General features: G+C 35.1%; 2 protein-coding genes across 6 annotated transcripts in view; one reads left to right on the top strand and one right to left on the bottom strand.

The window, feature by feature from the left end:
• The window catches only part of LOC117241708 (putative fatty acyl-CoA reductase CG5065), a 46,187-nt gene that overhangs the window by 17,552 nt on the left and 8,612 nt on the right, over positions 1–20,023 (bottom strand). Inside the window, exon 1 of one of the 5 annotated variants that reach the window (XM_033507718.1) lies at positions 14,178–14,288. The exons of the other annotated variants lie outside the window; for them this stretch is intronic. The gene's annotated coding sequence lies outside the window, so the exon portion shown is untranslated. Of the gene's footprint in view, positions 1–14,177; positions 14,289–20,023 lie in introns of those variants that run through there. 5 annotated transcript variants of the gene reach the window in all.
• On the top strand, positions 6,638–19,698 carry LOC117241710. The gene is made up of 4 exons (XM_033507724.1): positions 6,638–7,053; positions 10,544–10,666; positions 16,585–16,714; positions 18,238–19,698. Exons 1-4 carry the CDS (start codon positions 6,950–6,952, stop codon positions 18,286–18,288), a joined length of 408 nt encoding a protein of 135 aa, XP_033363615.1. The 5' UTR covers positions 6,638–6,949; the 3' UTR covers positions 18,289–19,698.

Below are 20,023 nucleotides of genomic sequence, written 5' to 3'. Positions count from 1 at the left end.
CTTGATTATCAGCGATAAAATGTATTATCATTATTGGTGATTAATCCCACTTGAAATTTCGAACGATTATCGACGCTATAATCGTGGCGTCTGCTTAGAATCGTCGGAAAACCATTGAACGAGAAACGGATGGTCGCTTATCGTGCACGTCGTATGTATGTAGAATACGAGTGCAGCAACAGGTAAATAACGGTGCCGATTTATCGTAAACTATCCTATATCTCATTAATCACACAATCGGCTGATCACGATTCCATCGAAGGCAAACCGGTGATTTCCACTCTTGTCACGAGGTCTTTTACGTCACTGATCATAGAGGAGAAACGACCAGCAGGATAGTCCGGGAGTTTCGCGTTATAAGCTTTGCTGACGTTGTTACTCATCGGAAAATCCGGGTAGATCGTTTGAGACGCCTTAGGGAAGGTTGAATACGAAACAGGAACTTCGGAGGCGGTTTCGTTTCTCACGAATTACCAACCTCTCTGAACAGATATACTACTGTACATAAGTATATTTAAACATCCCAAGTAATTCGATCAAACGTGATATTCTCCGTTATATTTTCAACGTTATGGTAGAAGAATGTTTCTCTGCGATTTAAGTCTTTTATTATTTGCCTTTCTTTTTGTAACTGGGATCAAATGCTTCACTGAATTTAAATCGAAACGAGGAACATGCCTAGATCATTCATGTGCATTTGTATAACTCGGTTCCATGCGTGTCTATGATGAATGACTGACATTCCAGAAAATTTATGAATTGTTAGAACATAGCTGGAAACGCATATTTAAAGCGCTCTAAGATTCTGACATTGAATATACAGTCAGTTCATCCATCTCTAATGGTCCAATGTTAGGCAATCTGTTGAGAAGTTTTATCATAATTATTTGTATAGTTATTATCTGTATTAGTTTCGTGCTGACTAATTTTTTTAAAAGATAAAATAGTAAAGGGATATGTATAGCAGGAAGAGAATCTATATTTCTCTAAGAAAGAATAAATAAAAGAATGTTTTCCTTTTTTTCCCCGTTTTTCTCGATTTTTCGACTGACGAAAATATTAACAAGACAATTAAATTGCAAAGAATTTCGTGAATTATTTCTACTCAATTCGTGTAACGTTATTAAAAATGAAATATTATTCGAGATATTTGTATCTATGTTGCATCGTGATTATTTTTATTTCATATAGGAAATCATTAAGCGTGAGCCGTCGTTTAAATTATCGAAGCGCAACAGTGTCGCGAAAGGTTAACATAGATCATAGTAATCGACGAAATTAACGGTTCTCGATGCTAAAAGTGAAGCAGATAACGCGTGCGAGGAATTTCAAGTACATCGCTGGCTAGGAAAGCCATTGCACAAGACTTTCATCCGATTTTTAGTTCTTACGGAGCCGGTTGAAACGTTATAAGCTTAACCATCGAACGTCGAACTTCGAGCAACTCCTCTCGTTCAAGTGAATTTCGTTCGTAATGGTATAAAACCATTTTGCAAAAGAAACGCGTTAGTATCGTTAGTTCATGCCCTCGTACGGTTGCATTAAGTATAACATGGCCATTTTCGGCTCATTATAATCTCGTTTTTAGAAAACAAAATATACTAAGATATATCTTTGAAATATACTATCATTCGAGCATGTAAACTTTATTTGTAGTAACTTGATTTTTGGAGAATTTTATGGTAATTTGAATTACTACGCTTTTGGGATTTTCTATAGTTTTGATTTAATGGTTTAATAAATATGAGATACGGTCTGTCCAATATAATTCAATGAAGGGCTCGGTGAACAAAATAAAAGAATGACACAAATGCATCTTTTTTTAAGAAATAAATTAATGAGGAAACACTATGCATATAGTTAAAATTTTGTATTCATAAATGTCCGGAGGCACACAAATGATTCTGTCACAAATTTACCTTTCAGTTCTATCTGTAGTTTAATTAAATACACAAGTTCATCACTTTTAGATACTCCTTCGGGGTAATTAAGTAATAATGAAAACGATGATTACAGATACAGTTAGCTTTCAATAAACTAGAAGAGAAACGTATATCTTAAGAAAATTGATCTGATGCATTGGAGTCTAAGCATATTTTTCCTGTCTTCCAAGAGCATTTGCATTTATCGGAATATAGTATTCGAAGAGCATGGAAGAAACCATTATAGGCAATTAGTTAATCTCGAAGACCTTGTGAAAGATAAAACCGAACAACGATTATGAAAAAACTTTATCCGTTATATACATTTCAGAGGATTACTCAATATTTTATCAAGTTACGTGAAAAACGTATGTGAGTTTAGCTACCTAGTTTGAAGAGTAATGTACTTAATCAAACGTTTACACGTTGTAGATATTGAAGAAACATTCAGATTTTAGCACTTCACTATGTACGCAATCGAGAATGAATCACGTCTATGTAATAGCAATGACGATAACTTGAATAAAAGCTTGGGCCCATTCAATCATTCTAAGTTCATTGAATTGTCTATAGTCATTCGTAATTGATAGTTTTACTAAAAGAACAAAAGGAAAGAATATAGCCTAATGCAGAGCATGAAACACAAATTTTTTTAAACTATTTTAATCCTCCATAATACGATGGAACTTCAAAATTAAATGTGTGTGCGAGTTTGAAGCCAGATCGACATGTTAACAATTTTATTTCTTTGCTTAAGATTGTACTGTGGAAATTGCTTTATGTAAATACTCGTAGATTACTTGATACCGATATAATAATTAAATACAAGGCTACAGTGATAAGTAACTAATAATGTAAGATATTAAAGATATAAATACACGAGTATGTTATGTTGTTAAAAAAAAAATGGAGTGTAAGTTACAACAAGGCAAGTGACAAACTTACATACTAACATACAGTGTATGTTAGAGTTAAGTGTTTAATTGCAAATTAAGCTTAGAATATCGCAATAGGCGATACAAATTAATATCTTTGAGAAAATGAAGAAGATTTTTCGCAATGTTTTTTAATGATTTAGACGCTTCTGAATATCGTTTGAAAGAGCGAATTTAATTTATAATTGAATAAAACAATTAAATAAATATCATTTTTAATTATACGATGCATTTATATAATACAAAAGCATTGTTCATGGCAGGTTCGAAACAATGCAGACGATTTAAGTCCTTTAACACGATTGACGAGATCGCTAAGAGTTTTCGAGATCTCAAACGATTCTCCAAATTGCCAAAATTATTATCGTTCTCTCTCTTAGCTGAAATCCGGCACTGAAGTATTCCTATAATTATTGCAGTGCGTTCCAAAGCCAGATATCGTTCCCAGAAATAATTGGGTAAAAAGTTACACTGTTTATCGGATACACAGATATCTCTGGGAAGGATTCATGGGGAAACACCATATTTATCATGGATTTCTCGAAAATGGAGGGAAAGAATACGGCAGAAACGCAGATGCCTCTATGAACCACTGAAAATGCACGACGCCTCCAAGTTCGTGGCAGAAAGGTCATCTGGCAAGGAACAATGCCTTCTTTTCCCCAAAAATAATCTACCTTAAGAATATATCGTCGATTACAAGGCTGGACGATTCTGCATTCGCATCTGTGCGTTCTGGTTGCCCATTCTACTCGCTTTTCATTCGGCACGCAATATGAAACGTTATCATGAGAAATGTAATCAAAGGAAATGAAGATATGAAGAAATGAAAAAGACAAAAATAAAAGAGCAACGAAATAAAAAAGGAAACAAAAAGAAGAGAAATACAAAAAATAACGGAATCATATGATAAGGAGTAATAGACCAATAAAAGAGTAAAAATAAGAGTACAGGGAAAGTATATATATAAAATAACGAAACCGACGAACAAAAACTCAGCTGGACGGATAGTGGGTGGATCAATAAATATGTACATCGAATACCTGATGAACGAACAGTGATTCCCCTAGTTCGTAGGAATTATTCTCGCAGCGTTTACGTTAGTCGATCGTGGGATATACGGAAAACGATTCCGAGAAACGAACGGATCTGGTGCAACGTGGTTGCGATTTATGGAGCATAGAACGTCACCACGGAATCTCTGTGACTCGCTGCTTTAAGTCTGATAGAGTGGTGCTCCTAATGTGAAACAGTTTAGCTCGCGACTGAAGTAGAAAAATATCTCGGTCGCATTGAAGGTTGCTATATATTACGTGCGATTATATTTATGAACAGAAATTTATGGATTTATGAGAAATTTATGAAAATATGGCGAATAAAATATCTAGAAGTTTAGAAAATAATGTTTGGTCTAGAAATTTATGAAAATAATGATTTAGACAGACGCTCTTAGTTATTACTTGTGAAATTTTGGACCTGAGTCTTTAGAAACTTAATATTTCAATATCGAGGAATTACTTTGTCACATTATGTTAGATCATTGTCTTGAACATAAAAAAATATTGAGACAGCTGAGTGCTGACAATTAGAAAACGCTGGTTTAAGCAAATAAGTCGGAACTAAACATGATAACAACTATGATTGCATCATTCTTACGTTCAATGGAAAAATATGAAAAATGAGTTAGTTAACAGACGAGCAACGACAATCCGTCTGAATTCCGCATTCCAATTCTATGTCGCATAAATAATATAATGACGAAATGTGGTTGTTTCAGACGAAATTATAAATCATTCACGAGATTCTTCATCTGAGACACAATGCATTTACACTGAAAAATATAGCAATTGTGTTACGTATGACACGTAATTATACTTTTTTCCCAAAGAAATGTTATCAGGGTTCTGTTGTACAATAGTTTACCAATCAATAATACTAATAAATTAACAAGTTATAAGTTACAGGCTATAAGCTTCCTTCTCATAATTTTGCAATTTTATATCAGATAGAATAATCAATTAGTTTATAATTCAGAGAAATTTGCAATTTCGTTTACAACGAAAGAATAATATATTTTGTATGACAAAATATTATTATGTGCACCATAGTCGGTGAAATTCAATATATACAAAAATTTGTATATATTAAATTCTCCAACATTATATGTAAATTAAAGAAAGAAAAGAAACTGAACAGAGATAATACTGTAGAAATAAGATTGTGTGCATACTATTTTATGTTATTCAAACTCCTGAAGCATTAAATATTGGTTTCATAAAAAATTGTATGTGACAAATGATATTCGTTCAATTCGAATATAATCAAGTCTGTAATTATTATATCATTTCCTGAACGCGATTAATACACGGCCAAGAACATGTTAAGAGGCGTATCTTCTCGTAAGATAAGTGGACACCGAATCATCGAGCCATCGTTGACGTCTGATATTATGAAATCCCTTTCACCTTACTTTTTCGTAGACTATCCTAGATTCAGAGACAATCAATCTACATTTGCAAGGAGTCATTCAGAACACCTACGTTTCTCTTTCTTCGAATTTCCAAGACGTAACTCTTCGACGTCACGCAGAGTTTCAAACTCTCACCTTTTACATCCCGAGTAGATTATTTCGTCAGTTTTAGCAATTCTCTAAGACTCCAACTTAACAATAAGTTTGATCTAAAATAAGTCTCTTTGATGATTCATCACGACTAATTCGTTCAACGAAACCTTAAACCAGTCCCATTTTGCTGTAATGAGAAGCTTCACTTGAATTTATATTTAATATCGTCGATTTTTTGGTTTACGTAGAAATCGTAGAAAATTTGTTGTACGAAACTGTCAGGGGATCGCTACTGTGAACGACCCTGTCGCATTCATCAAGAAAATAGAGCTGAAGAAGCTTTATAGGCTTGATAGATTGATATTCTGTTTCTATGATACCTAAATTTCTTCGTAAAATTCCTAGAAACCTCAAGTAGACCGGAGACCAGACTATCACAGCGCAATATCGAAAGAAAATCGAACAGCATGACATTCTAAGGATTTAAAAAACTCATCGTAAACAATCATCCCTGAAAATTCCATGAAACTTCCCAAAATTCTCAGCGGAATTTTAAAAAATCTCAAGCGGGAATAGATCGACCAAAACCGATCACGGTGTGATGAAAGCCAAATGAAACCAAAATTGAACAGTCCAACTTCAAAGCTCGATACTGTGTTCCGCTTTAGAGATCTAAAAAACGCATCGAGGCCAATCACGCTCCCCGAAAAAGTTCTATAGAATGTTCCAAAAGACTGTGCAAAATCTCAAGGAGAAATAGCAGGATCGAATCGAGCACGGCATGACGAAATCAGAATGTAAGCCGAATGAAACGAAAATCGAGCAATTCAACCTTCTCCACGCACGTATGACACTCTAATGATTTAAGAAACGCATCATCGTGGGCAATCACGTTCCCGAAAAATTTCGAGCAGATTTGGTCACGTCACGTGGTTGCACCGTGACCGAGCGAGCATCCCGCGTGATTGGTGGATACGCGAATCCGACGAAAGGTGGAAGTCAAGCCTCTCTTGATTATCATCTCGTATCTTTTTCTTTCTCGCTCGGTGAACGACGATAAGACCGAGACAGAAGGATGAAAAGGTGGATCCAGGGAAAAGGGTCGCAGTCCCTCGCGGAAAGAAACGCGAGGGAGGATTCGGATCGAGTGGGGTATAGGCTACAAGCTGAGTGGAGGGGGCGCAGCCGGCACTCTCCTTCGAGTATATATGCTGGAAGCGGACGAAGCTACGCTACAGTTCACCAAGAGACAAAAGCGACAAGAATAGGGTCAGATATTGGTAGAAAGAAAAAAATCGCGATCACGATAAATTGCCGAGAGTTACGTGGCGATTAAACAGTTGTTAACCGTTGTTCGAGACAAGTTTGATTCTGTGGACCGGTTGAAGAAACAGAAGTGCGAGGAGACACTGTGCAAGAAGAATCGTGTCAAACCATCGAGTCGTTGAGGAATATATCCGATTCTTCGGCTACGTTTCGTTTCTTGTTCAATTATTTTTCATCTTCGTCCTCGTTGAAAGATACAAATAATGGCAGCGAATACGAGTCTGCTTGTCACGTTGATGGTGTTGTGTATCCTAAACGTGATTCTGATGCCAGAAACGACGCACGCCAGGCCACCCTCTCTGCTCAGGTAAGAGTCAGAACTTTGTGCGAAAAGTTTCGCGTGCGGATTTTTCTGCTGGTTTTGGGTGTTTCTCTTCTGGAACGGTTCTAGAACGTGGAATCGCAGATGTATCGGACAACTTAGATATCGGGATTTTCTTAACTTTAGGCAGACTTCCTTTACATTTTTTGAAAAATCGATTAGTCTTTAAATCTCTTCGTGCAAAAGTATCTCCGTATGTTGAAAGCGAATTTTTAGACGTTTGTTTTTTTTTGGACATGCAAAAGCGACTGTTAGAACGATATTTCTCTATTTCTTGACGCACAGGTATTTTAATAAGCAATGTCACGAAGATGAAATATTACAAGCGATGAAAATTTCGTAGTATACACACAAAGCTAGTAGCAGAAATCTCCTCATTGTCAGTTTCACCACTTTATTCATAAGAATGGAAACCTTCTTCAACTTGTTGCACGCCCACGTGAAACTACAAAAAACCCTCTATAAGCTTATCCAGCTCACGCCTATTCTTCCACTCTATTCATCACTCTGTTCTTCCAATATCCTGAACCAAATCAATGATCATCCACTCAAATTTAACCAAACACATAACGCAAAATGTAATCTCGAAACTCATCTGATCGTAAATATGCGTTTACCAAAAAGCTTGTCCTCTTTGTTCAAAGAAAAATCCCAGTACGACGTCAAACGAGCTCGACCGATCCTCGATCACGATTTTTATCTGCCCGATTAATTTTATCGATCTATTTTCGATTGGTTACATTTGTCGTATCTGATATCCACCTGAAATCGCGTTACATATCGACCAATCCCTCAGAGCTTGGCAAAAGGGGAATCTTCGATGGTTGAAGGATAAATCGACGGGTCTTCATTATGGCCGTGTTCTTTCTTTTTTGTTTCCCCTGTAATGCCTGCCTTCCTCTATGCAACTCCCATGCACAACGATAACGCCGTCAGAAGATAACGAGAGCTTTGTTTCACGTGTGTACGGAGATTAGCATATCGATTAAGGAGGCAAAATTGACGACGATCGGCAAACGCGATATTACATTCCCTCGCAGCTTGCAATATCACCAACCACGCGCCATTTTTTCTTCTTTTTACGCGTTCGTCGCCAATATGAATTCCGTGTTATCGCATTGACAACCTCGGGTATCGGGAAATAACAGGAAACGAAGGATTTTAAGTCGAACGATTTAGTGGGGAAGTTACCTCTGTTATCTTGCTGGGAAAACGCGTGGGAATGGAACGTGAACCTCGTGAATTTTTTGTTAGAAGCTACTCTTCGCTGAGTTACTTAGTACTTTTCATACATCTCCATGGAGATCTTATTATTGAGAACCTGGTGCAACAAATATTTTGTTTCAGAACTAAAGATAGCAGAGTTTGAGAAAAAATATTTTCGTTTGAAGAATCTGCTAAAAATGCAGTTATTTCGCATGGTCTTTAGAATCAGAAGCAAAGATGGTAAATTATTTGGAAATTGTTAGCACACTATGTGTATCTATTATTCTCGTTATTTTTCATTCACATAAAATGTTAAATTTCACAGCTAGAGCTAAGGAAAATTATTTTTGTCAGTGTTCAATAAGAATTTCACTGTTTGCGATACTCTTTATAATAAAATTTAATAACACTGAAATTTTCGTAATTATTAAAGGAATTTTAATAATAATTGAACTTTCAAAAATTCTCGATATACCTTTAAACGAACATAATTTCTCTACTTTCCGACTATACTTATCGTATCTTTACCATATAACGAAGTTAATATAAAAACTATTAATAAACTATTCTCGTCCAATCCAATTTCTACAAACTTCTACAAAAGAAAAATTGTTTTGAACGGACTCTCAAATTTGGATATTTTCCGATCATTTGAATCACAGATTCCATTTGTCTTTGTTAATTTTGGGTCGCATTAATCTCATTAATTCTTGAATCGAGTCACGCGCGTGAATACCACAGGCAAGTGATTAAATATTGATGGCAGATGAGAAAAACAAGGATACAGAAACGAGGGTGAACGTAAAATTTTCAAGGAAACTACTACATGATCGCCCCGTGAATACTGAATTCGCAACAGATTGCAAAGAAAAGAGGTGGCCGAGGGACAACGACCTGCTAACCAATTAAGATAGTTTCTACGGAGCTGCAGTACAGTTACAGTTGATCTTGCGAGAGTGATTTGCGACACTGATTTCACAGCTCTTCGCGTGAAAGTTTGCTTACTGATGTAATTACGGTTTTCGCATGTCACGGTTGCGTGTTTCAACTGGCTGATTCGCTAAACAAGGCGCAACAATAGTTTCAACTTCTCTGTTTTTAATTTAAATATCTGTCCTTGTAAAGAAAAAAAAAACAGAAAAGAAAAGGAATGAAAGATACAAAAGGAAAGAAAATAGATAATTTGAAATATTATATACTACTGACATTTTTATCATACAGCGCCCAGTGAGTGTAATTCAATGCAACAAGTTGCAACAGTCATTTCGAAGCTTTATTTTATTTTACCTCTTCTTCTGTTTTTTAGATAATAGCTTCCGTAAAGAGAATAGAAAAAAGACAGAGAGAGAGAGACAAAGAAATGGAGAGGAAGTAAATAATTTGAGTCAAGTTGTAAAGATTCTTATCTTACTGTGTCACTGAGTTGATTTTACACTTCGCACAATTAATCGTATAATACCTGAAATTGAACGGAAACACGAGGTTTCGCGTGATGAGTCAGTATGTAGGTTACGCTACGATACGTGAAAATTATTCAACGAGTTTAATTATAGCAGCTCGTTCTTTGGGGATTGAAGGAATCTTATATCGACTTTTCCCCCTTCTTCTCTTCTTTTTCCTTGTTTCTATGATACGGAAAATTACTCGTATCTATCCGAACCGTGCGTCGAGTTAATTATAGACACCTGTTCCGGGAATACGCGCATATTTAAGGATATACGGAAGTATTCTTAGGATTTGCCGGTTCTGAAGGCTACCCGAAATAATACCTAACCATCTGTTATATTAAATTATCATATGTTTTTTATATGATAATTTCTCTATCTACTCTAACTTCCTCCTACAATCTTTTCCCTACTTTCACTTTCTACCTATACTTTGTATAATTCTACATTGTATCGTGTGGTTTAATAATAACCATTTGATTACAAACGAGTGTTTTTATCGATCATTAAATTTATCGAATTCATAGTTCAAAATATGTCCAACGTTCACAAGACAACAATAAAATTATGTTCCTATTTTTACGACAGACTATCGATAAATTCGATCTTTATAGAAAGATTATAGAAAGTCAATAACACGCACTTCACTTCGATCATCGACTGTTTTTCTCCTTGTATCATCATCATCGGTGATCTAAATCGTTCAATCAAATTTTTTAATTTGTCTATATTCAAACTTATTTGAAATTTCCCTTTGTCACGTCAATAAATTATAAGTAATTGTTAATATAATTAATAATAGTCAATCCTCGTTTGTTTTGTAGTCGTCAGAGACGTGTATCGGATCAAAGACTCGCTGAAATAGAGACACTTCTGGGGTTGGAAAATGTGAGGGGAAAAGTAGTGACGGTTCCAGTTGCATTCGGCGTGTTGGATCCAGATAAGATGTAAGTAATTACTTTAATAGCCTGTAATTATTTAAACTCGCCTTTTATCTCTGCTGATTTATTCTTATCAAGCCAAAGTTACTAATAATAACATTTTTTCCTATTACGTCTGCAAAACGACTAGATAAGCAAAGAGTCGCTCATCTCTCATTCCAAAATTCGAACGCTTTCCAACTCGACTCTTAAATTTCGATCGTTTTTCGTTTCTTCTTCTTATCTTGTGCTATAAATTTTAATTTCGTCTTTACCGTTTTGATAGAAAGAAAGTAAATTTGTATATTGAAAATAAAAAGATCAAGGAAATCGTATCTATAGGTCAGTACGATTGAAAAGTTCAACGAAAAAATAACAAAAAATACAGCTTTTTTCTAGGGAACGATTTATAAGATGCTACTATTCTTTTAGAGAATCTGGTCGTTAATTTTCCAATTCTTTGCGAGTACGTTTAATAATGTATTTTAACATTTATGAACGTACTGAGTTTTCTATTAAAGTTTAGTACGATCAACGATTCTATTTTAAAATTAAAGATTCATTCACAAGTCACTTGTATCAAATTTTCTCCGAGCTGCTCGATAATAATCGTGAAACTCCGAGATAATGTATCAGGTCATTTTATAAGTTCAACAAAACAAGCAAGAAGAAACCAAGTTGAGGTTCGGTGTTTCAATGCATTCGCTGTTATTTTAAAGAATATCCCTGCCATTTTCAATTCTTCAATTTCACCTTGCAAATCATGATTTCAATATCAGAAGTAACTTCTGAATTCCATTTTCAAGATTACAATTTAAATGTAAGAAGTGTCGCAATTTACATGTAGGGAGTTATGATTTCGTCTTCGAAATTAAAATTTCAGTACGAGAAATCAAAATTAACGATTTATCGTGCGATTGGTCGCAGTTGATCGATATAAAAATGTCCATTATCAAACATCGAATTTTGTTTAGTTCGTTCAAGAATCCTTCGCTCACCGTGAGAATTAGATCATGCCATATATATATATTTATATATCATAAACGAGTCACTCTAAAATTTGGTTTATGTGAACGATAACCTCGAAGGGAAAGAACCACGACTCGATTTTACATAACGATCGCCATTCGAGTTCAACGTGATCGTTAACCACGAGATACGAAAAGAATCTTTCTTTTTATCATCGAGTGACAATACCATGAATCACGAACTCTTTTCCATCTCTCCTCCGCTTCCCCTTCCTCCTCCTCCTCCCAAAAGACAAAGAGAAAAAAGAAACAGTGACTATGATTACGAATGAATCGTACGACGCGAAACGAATGAGTTTTGTTAATTCTTCGAGCAGAAGGAAGACAGAACCGCCCCTGTTGTATCATCGTCTACACAGACGTGCCAAAAATATCAATCTATTTAAAAAAAAAGGAGAAGAATACGAAAAAAGTAAAGAAGAAATAACTATTCTGGTGGTGCAACGTGTCTGGCTTTAGGTTCAGGAATCTCCGAGTGGAAAACACGTCGCTTGCCAAGCATCCTTTATTTTCAATCCCCTAGGTACACGGGTACATTTTCACAAATTTTTACGTTCCATTCAAATGCAAAAAACATGGTATAAATACAAGGTATCCGAAGAGGTCGGGATAAAACTTATACTGCGTACCAATAGGGTCTAGTGGGTAAAAGGAAGTTCGTATAAACTCAAAGTCGTACGCATAAAATTGTTTTGCCAGTTATAAAAGATAAATCTCTTCTGTTAGAAATAGAAGATAAATAAAGATAGATCTCTTCTGTTTCTATCACGATTTTCGTGAAACACGGTTTCGCGTGTCTCCATTGTATATAATATAATATAAAGTAACGTAAATTACCGTGAATAAGTAAATTATATTAATTTCAGAGAACAAAATTATCCACCACGCGACGATATTTTGACATGAATATTTGTTTCTTTTAATATCTTCGGAAACACAAATGGGATTGTCAATAAGCAATTCGCGCATATTTCACGAAATTTTCATTTCGTCGTCTATTCGATGCAACTGCCGAATTGTCGGATAAGTCTTAAACGTTTCTGAGATCACGTTTTTGTTCAGAAACCACAGAAATCCTACACGGTTGAAATGATGGCACTTCGGTATAATTGTATTATTACAAACTGTTGGAACAAAGTTTATAATTCGTATCTAGAAGAGATATTCATTCTATAATATTCGTTCAAAAATAAATAATTGGACTACAAACTTATAGTATTAGCTGGAAACTAACTAAACGGCCAGGGATGCGCTTTTAAATTTCTCTTGATGCGAATTTTCATGTCAAATAATCAATCAAATAATCAATTCGTGAGGGTAAATACGAATGAAAGAAAGGCGAAAAATACGCGGGAAATGTATAGCACGTTCGGCATTGAAATTCAACTTGTTGCTTCGTGTTCGCGTGACGAGGGCGGAAACCACCCTCAAACGAGACCTTCGAACGTGCAGACTGATAAAGGGTTGGGCGAGTCACGTAAGATAAGAAAGAACGACCTATTAACGTCAAAAGACATGTCGTCAGTAAGTCTTCGGAGGACACTGGTTGTTTCTCGAGACGTTATTAACTTCGCACCACCGTTCTTAAGAAAAATGATTTTCGTTTCGCCGGGTGGTGGTGTGGAAATTGCGTCGCGCGGGATAATAGAAACATACGGATGATTTGATTATTTTATTCGATGTTACTTTTTGTTACTGATAATGTTGCTATTACCGATGTTACTGACGTTATCACTACACGAAGTGATATTTTCATTCTTTTTTTTTTTTTCATAGAGCGTGGATTTAATTTTGATAGTTTTGATATTTGATGTTAAATTTTTCTCTAGAAATGTCGTATAATATAAAGGTACACAGGGATCTACTCGAATGGACGTTGTACGAAAATGTTTCTACTTGCACCATTCGTTTCGAACAGGTGTTGAAAATCGAATACAAAGAAAGCGTTTGTTATCGTTCTAAGAATGGACTCCTCGTTGGTATTTTGCAAGAATAAAGTTCGAAAATAAACGATTGTTAAAAAAAGACCACTGTGCGTTAAAAACAGCAACGCGAATATCGAAAGCAATATCGAGAATGAAATGCAAGATGAAACAACAGAGAAAGAATTCGCTTAACGGTTTATTCTTTTCGTGCGTTCTCTTTCGGATTAACCAGCATCTTCCCTTGTATATCAGACATTACTTTTCAAGCAATATCCACAGTCCTATGTAAACGGATACCCTATCAAATTTATGCAAAATTATGTAGCTATGGGGTATTATATTGCACCATACTATAACCTAACCAAGCTCAGGTAGAACAGCTCTGTTCCAGAAGGAGACAGAATAGAATATGACCAAGGAAAAGTTGGGATAATAGATTACTATAATTTTATTGTACAAAGTAGTATCGCAAGAGTGTAAATTGGAACATCTACTTGAGCTTGTTGGAAAAAGTTGAAATGAAAGCAGTAATATTATTCCAGTCAAAAGAAATAATTCTTAAGTAAAAGTAGTATAAACAGTTACCATTGAAAAGTTTTATGTCCGTGTTGTATGTGTTGGATAAAATATTTTGAAACTTCATTAGCACTGTAATGAGACACGAATGCAATAATTGTATTGGTCAACTTTGAAACCAATCTGAAAATGTATATAGAAATTACAAGATATTCATTGCGAATATATATTTAATAAAAGATCAGTATATTCAGCATGAATAGTCATCTTAAGCACATAAAGACTTGAGATTTATTAATATAATGAATAATTGTCTGTTTAAATATTTGCACTAGGTATCTTATAAATTCGTATATATTTCTTCAAATTTGTTTCACATTCTAGTTTATTACAGAAGAATCGTGATAGTTGAGCCCGACGAAAATGCTAGTAAAATTTCAAAATGTATCGTCTAACACACATAGTATATTAATAAAAGGTGTCTAAAAGTGGCCAAACACTTCCATGAATCCGTATATTTGCTCCTATACGTAGGCGGAATAGTACGGTCGAAGAGATCCTCGTAAAGGAAGAACGAAGAAAAGCGACGACGGAAAAGGAAACGATAATAGAATGTCTAACCCCGCTACCTTACTCCGAATGCCTTCCGAATAAATTCTTATTCAGACGTTAACACGACCGGCTTCAGGGAAATTCGCTTTAAAGTTAAAACGAACAGCTCTTCCCTTTTTACTAATTTCGTAACGTCAACATCCGCACTCTGAACGAATGTGTCCATAGAAATTTCCCTCGTCCTCTTCTACTTGTCATTTTATTTAACATTCGCGTGTAAACATGAAGAAATACACGAAAAGATAGAAATTTCCAAACAATGGGCCGACCATGTCAAATCTCCTTCCTTCTTTAACGAACTATTGAAATTCGAAAAGATCTCTCTACGTCGAAAGATCTTCCTCGCGAAGTGAAAGGAAAAGAGAAAGGATGATAGAACGAAGGAGCAAGTCCTACTGCGTTGGCGTTCGTTCTTCGACTGCAAGCTTACTGCAACGTGAACCAGAGGTTCTAACCGCGTTTATATTCTTAGATCGAGAGAGTTCGTGCCGCGCGAATCGCGAGAAATTCGCGATGCAAATTCGATTGGACTCGCGTGTTCCTCGGTTTCGTGACTAGCCAATGGGCTTCTTCTAATCTGGCTCGCCGCGTGTAGAATTATTCATCGTCGAAATTCGTGACGAGAGCCACGGAGAAGCTCTAGTGGTTGAAAGAACGCGGATGAGACGGCTATCAGTATTCGGAAATTACATGCTCAGTGCGAATTTAGACGGATTTGGAGAGAATTCAGGATATCTTTCGCTTCTGTTACTTTAAATGCTCTTTCGAGAGCGCTTAAACATTTAGCACCGAATTGTAGTATCGAGATCAATATTCTACAGGTCGATATTAGATTCTAGATTCCACGTGTGTTATATATAACACATTTCGGATTAGAAATGTTGCGTGGAATATTTGATTAGACGCAGACCCACGGATATACGTGTATCTATGATCTTTGATATTATTATGCTACAGGAGAATTTCATCTCGCCATTATCATTAGAATTTCGACAGTTGTAGCTTGATGACTTCCTTTCTTTTCTTCTTCTTTTTTTTAGTGCCCTATCTATTTATGGAAAATTCAAAGGAGCGAAAATGTGAAAAAGGCGCATGACGCGAGAAAACACACGAGCAAAATAAAGCAGTATAGATGAAAAGAATCTGGAACGTAGGTTTCGTTTTGTTAATTACCTTAATAAAAATAAGAATTTACATAAACATCGTGAATGTAGTAATCATCGTTGAAATCTTAACTTTCGCGGACCAGTTTGATGATCGAGCGTTAATTATGTGGTGCTGTGTTATTGCATTTTATTATCGAGGCTTGCATCATTCCCACGACTTATCGAGAGTGCCGGCGATAAGAATAATTCGTAATTCGTATGATGATGAATGATTCTCTACGAATGCATGCTCGACAGTATATTCCATCAGCACGTGTCACCCTCGTTTTTACTTTCAACCACGTGTGAAACGCGTGATCGAGTGAAATTCCAAGCGCTTATTCTTCGAACAGGAAAAAAGAAAAGGACGAAAAAACGACGGCGAAAAAACGAAATACGAAGCAAGAAGGAGTCGTGTAGAAGAAGGGCTTGAATATTCCGTTCGAACACATGGCGGGAACGTTGAACCGCGCGTAATCTTCCATTGAATCTCAAAAATTTTTTATCGGATGATCATTTTAGTGGGTCATCCGGTTATTACGATCCTCAGCTGATCATTATAATTTCTAATTATAGATACAACTGATCCATACAAATTGAAATTATTAAAGCGAAATTTCCATCAAAATCAATGGAACTTATATCACGTTTTCTTTAGTGCAAATTTTCATTTTGATTATAACATTTTTTTTAATTGCCCGCTCTATTTCTCATTGCAGAGGTCGTAGACGAAGGTCCGCCACGAATAACAGACTCGAAACTCTGCAACGTATAATGAAGATTATCGCTAACAGTCCTGACACGCTTAATGAAGACATGCTCGGAGAAAGGATGCTCTCTTTGCCAGTGGTAAGTTCGAAATAATCGAATCTATGATTTAAAACGAAGGAAAAGAAATGATTTTCTATGAACGTTTCTGATTTTCTATAAATCCTACAGATTACGTAGATTACGTATTTTTAGTACGTTAGGTATTTTAACATCGAGTAGTCTGAATATTAATCGATCAATTCCGATATATATATATTAACTTTTTTAACGAATTTTATGCCATTTTATGTTTCCCTAAAGTAAAGGTAATACATAGTGCGATTTTTGTCATTTAATTATGCAACACTTGTTCAGAATTGAAATAAGAAATACCCTATTTTCGAATAGAAATTCCAATAAATTCCATTTCATTCTAAAATCTTTTCGTTATATTTACGCCTCGAAATGACTAACAGTTTCATTAGATTATTGAAACATCGTGCAACACTATTTCCACATGATTATGTAAGTTGCACAGTTCGTGTCATGAGGTAATCTATCGCGTTAGCAACGTAATTCCTATTTTTTCTAGATGGCATAAAATTAGTGATAATTTGCGGCGAAAGAAAAATGAAACGATTCACTGGCACGCGCCTAAGACACAGTCATGAAATTTATTGTAAAACGTGCTGTACTCTCGTGATAGATTCATATTCCTTCTTCGTTTCTTCGGCATGTATAATCGTTTTCTTTTAATGTTTGTTTTACCGTCGATTTGCATTTCATGAAATGGTAATCGTTCGTGGTCAAAGAGAAATATTCATAGTCGTGAAATTGATCGTGCCTCGGATTAGAACGTAGTTAACCGGTTTATTAGCTGTCACATAGATAACGTCAAAGTATCGCAATACGTTATAAACATCACTGTTTTATTGTCGCTCGAAGCTAATTATGGAAATATACATGCAGGAGAATATTTATGTTTTTTAATCTTCCACTTGTAATAATTGAATTATTGAATCGATGGCATAAGAGTTATGCTATTAATATTATACACGTTATTGATTATCTAGAATTGATTTTAATCCATTAAGAATCATACGATGAAGTGTGCGAAAGTTGTGTATAGTAAAATTATTAAACATTATCGATCAAGGTACAAAAGAATGTATTAGAATAATAGATATCTCCACAGAAGTTCATTACAAATAGAAAGCGCGAAAAGAAGTTCTATAATCGAAAAAAAAAAAAAGAAATAGTCTATCCTATCGGTATAAAATACTTCGATTTCTTCAAATTTCGTAAAGTCGTAGGATTCGGATAGAATTCAATAAAACCCGATAATCTGAATGAAATGAAACTGGAGATAAAACATGGTCATCGATGGGTTAATATTCAGAACCATAGTATCAAATAATAGTAACAAGAGTCGTTCCATATTAAGAATAACGAATCTTTATTTGCAAAGTGTAATTAGGAAAAGAGAGTTTAACGAGTCCCTATTTTTTTAATTATCAAAAATGATATTTCAAACTAACTCGAGATATAGAGAGATATTTATAAAATCGCCAAAATTATTGTCTAAGGACTGAATTGATCAAGAATATTTTTTTGAATTTCAGAAGTTGAAAGAGAGCCGACTAGGCGTCGACGACGAATATTCGTATATTTAATTCCATGGCACGAAATCGCGCTAAAACACAGGGCGAACAAGAAGACAGAGTCGAGAGAACGAAAAGCATTCAAGTGTAAAAAATGAAAAATACAAAAAAAAGAGAAAAACAAGAATCGAAGACGAACATCAAGAAAAATCGCCGAAGGAATAAGAGACGAAGGAAAATTACAAAAAGAAAATATTATATACGATCTCTCGACCCTAAAATCCGCCTGAACAGTATTACGGACCGTCCTCCGTCCGAGCTTAAACTCTTTAAACGAACTTACACTATTAGATCACTAAGTAATTATAACCAAGGAGCAGAGGAAAAAGACAGCAACGATCATACTTGTCTCGAAGAAGAAATCGAAGAGAAAATTTCGAAGAATTTCGTGGTCTCCTTCGATTTTTAATTTGTTCCTTAACGCGTGCGTCCACCATGTTTCTTTCATTTATTTTTTTATAATTTAGAAACGTAGTAATTTATGATATTTATTTAAGTAGCCTTATTTATTCTTTATTGACCGTATTATTTGTAGACTGGTTTATTTGAATTTTTCTTTTATTCGTTTCTAAGCGTCTGCAAAGAGTATACTGCGTTGCGTGTAAGGAAAACGCGTCTATGGTCTCTCTTTTTCTCATTTTTGTTTTATACTTTGAGAATAATCTCTTTTTAAAAATAATTTTGCGTGCATGACAAGATACTGATGAGTGATTTTTGTACGGATGGAGAATGGATAATTACTGGCTTGCTTTCACGATCTCGCGATTTTTAAACGCGCCTTAATCTTAGGTTTCGTTAGATCTTTCGAATGTATACGGTGGATTAACGATCGCGATCTGTGAACCCCGGATATCCAACTTCTGCCTTAGCATTGAAATATGATTTTTTAATAATCGAATAGAACTGTGGATGATACGGACCACCGTGGAAAATGTATTAATTAGAAAGATCGATTATTTTCAAACGTGATTCGTTGCGTTTCCATTTCGTATTAAGATGTGATTCATTTTATTTATTGTTTTGTAAAGTTAGTAAATACGAATATTATTGTATTAATTTATTAGCGCACCTAAGAAAGAATAGAAGTAAGAGAAAGGAAGAAATGTAATTAATGTTAACAATATCGTTCGTTAAGATTAATAGTCTTCTCTCGAAAGCTCTATGTAATTATCTTATATGTGTTCGACACTGTATATTTCCTATATGTTATTTATTTATTTATTTATTTAGTTTACGTCGTACGTAGGAGCCAACAAAGCATTAAAGACAATGCCGTGATAGTATCGCGATTTCGATCGATCAAAATCAAGATCGACACGTTCGAGACAATTACACCGATCGTTCACTCTTTTATTGACTGTGCGTATTATTTTGTTTATTTAAATAGAATAAAAAGAATAGTAATCAGCTATACAAGAAAAATAGTCTCCTTCAATTTATTCCGGAATCTTCATCCTTCCTCCAAAGTATCTCTCCTTTACGTGTATTGTAAAATATCAAAAATTACTATTTCTATTTCACCTTGGTAAATTAATTAAAAATACGCATCTGAGCTCCCTCTGGAGAAACTTTAGGTGAATTATTCTATGCTGTCGGTAAACGAGGCTATTTCGACATTTATTCGAACTGTACGTCCAATGATTGTAAATAAATGCAGATTCACTAGTTGTATAATTCTAGAGGAAAATGAAAAATCTGTAGGAAGAAAGATTGGTGGAATTTCTACGAGGAAAGCTTTCACGAACGG

Source organism: Bombus vosnesenskii, unplaced genomic scaffold, assembly GCF_011952255.1.
Source record: "Bombus vosnesenskii isolate JDL3184/JDL3185 unplaced genomic scaffold, Bvos_JDL3184-5_v1.1 scf7180000016261, whole genome shotgun sequence".
Lineage (NCBI taxonomy): Eukaryota > Metazoa > Arthropoda > Insecta > Hymenoptera > Apidae > Bombus > Bombus vosnesenskii.
This window is presented reverse-complemented; position numbering and strand designations above follow the sequence as displayed.

Bases quoted from the DNA above. Each gene is read 5' to 3' on its own strand.
- LOC117241710 (XM_033507724.1), top strand. From the start codon at position 6,950: ATGGCAGCGAATACGAGTCTGCTTGTCACGTTGATGGTGTTGTGTATC. The intron at 7,054-10,543 runs GTAAGAGTCAGA...TTTGTTTTGTAG, and splicing joins AGGCCACCCTCTCTGCTCAG to TCGTCAGAGACGTGTATCGG. The intron at 16,715-18,237 runs GTAAGTTCGAAA...TTTGAATTTCAG, and splicing joins GGATGCTCTCTTTGCCAGTG to AAGTTGAAAGAGAGCCGACT.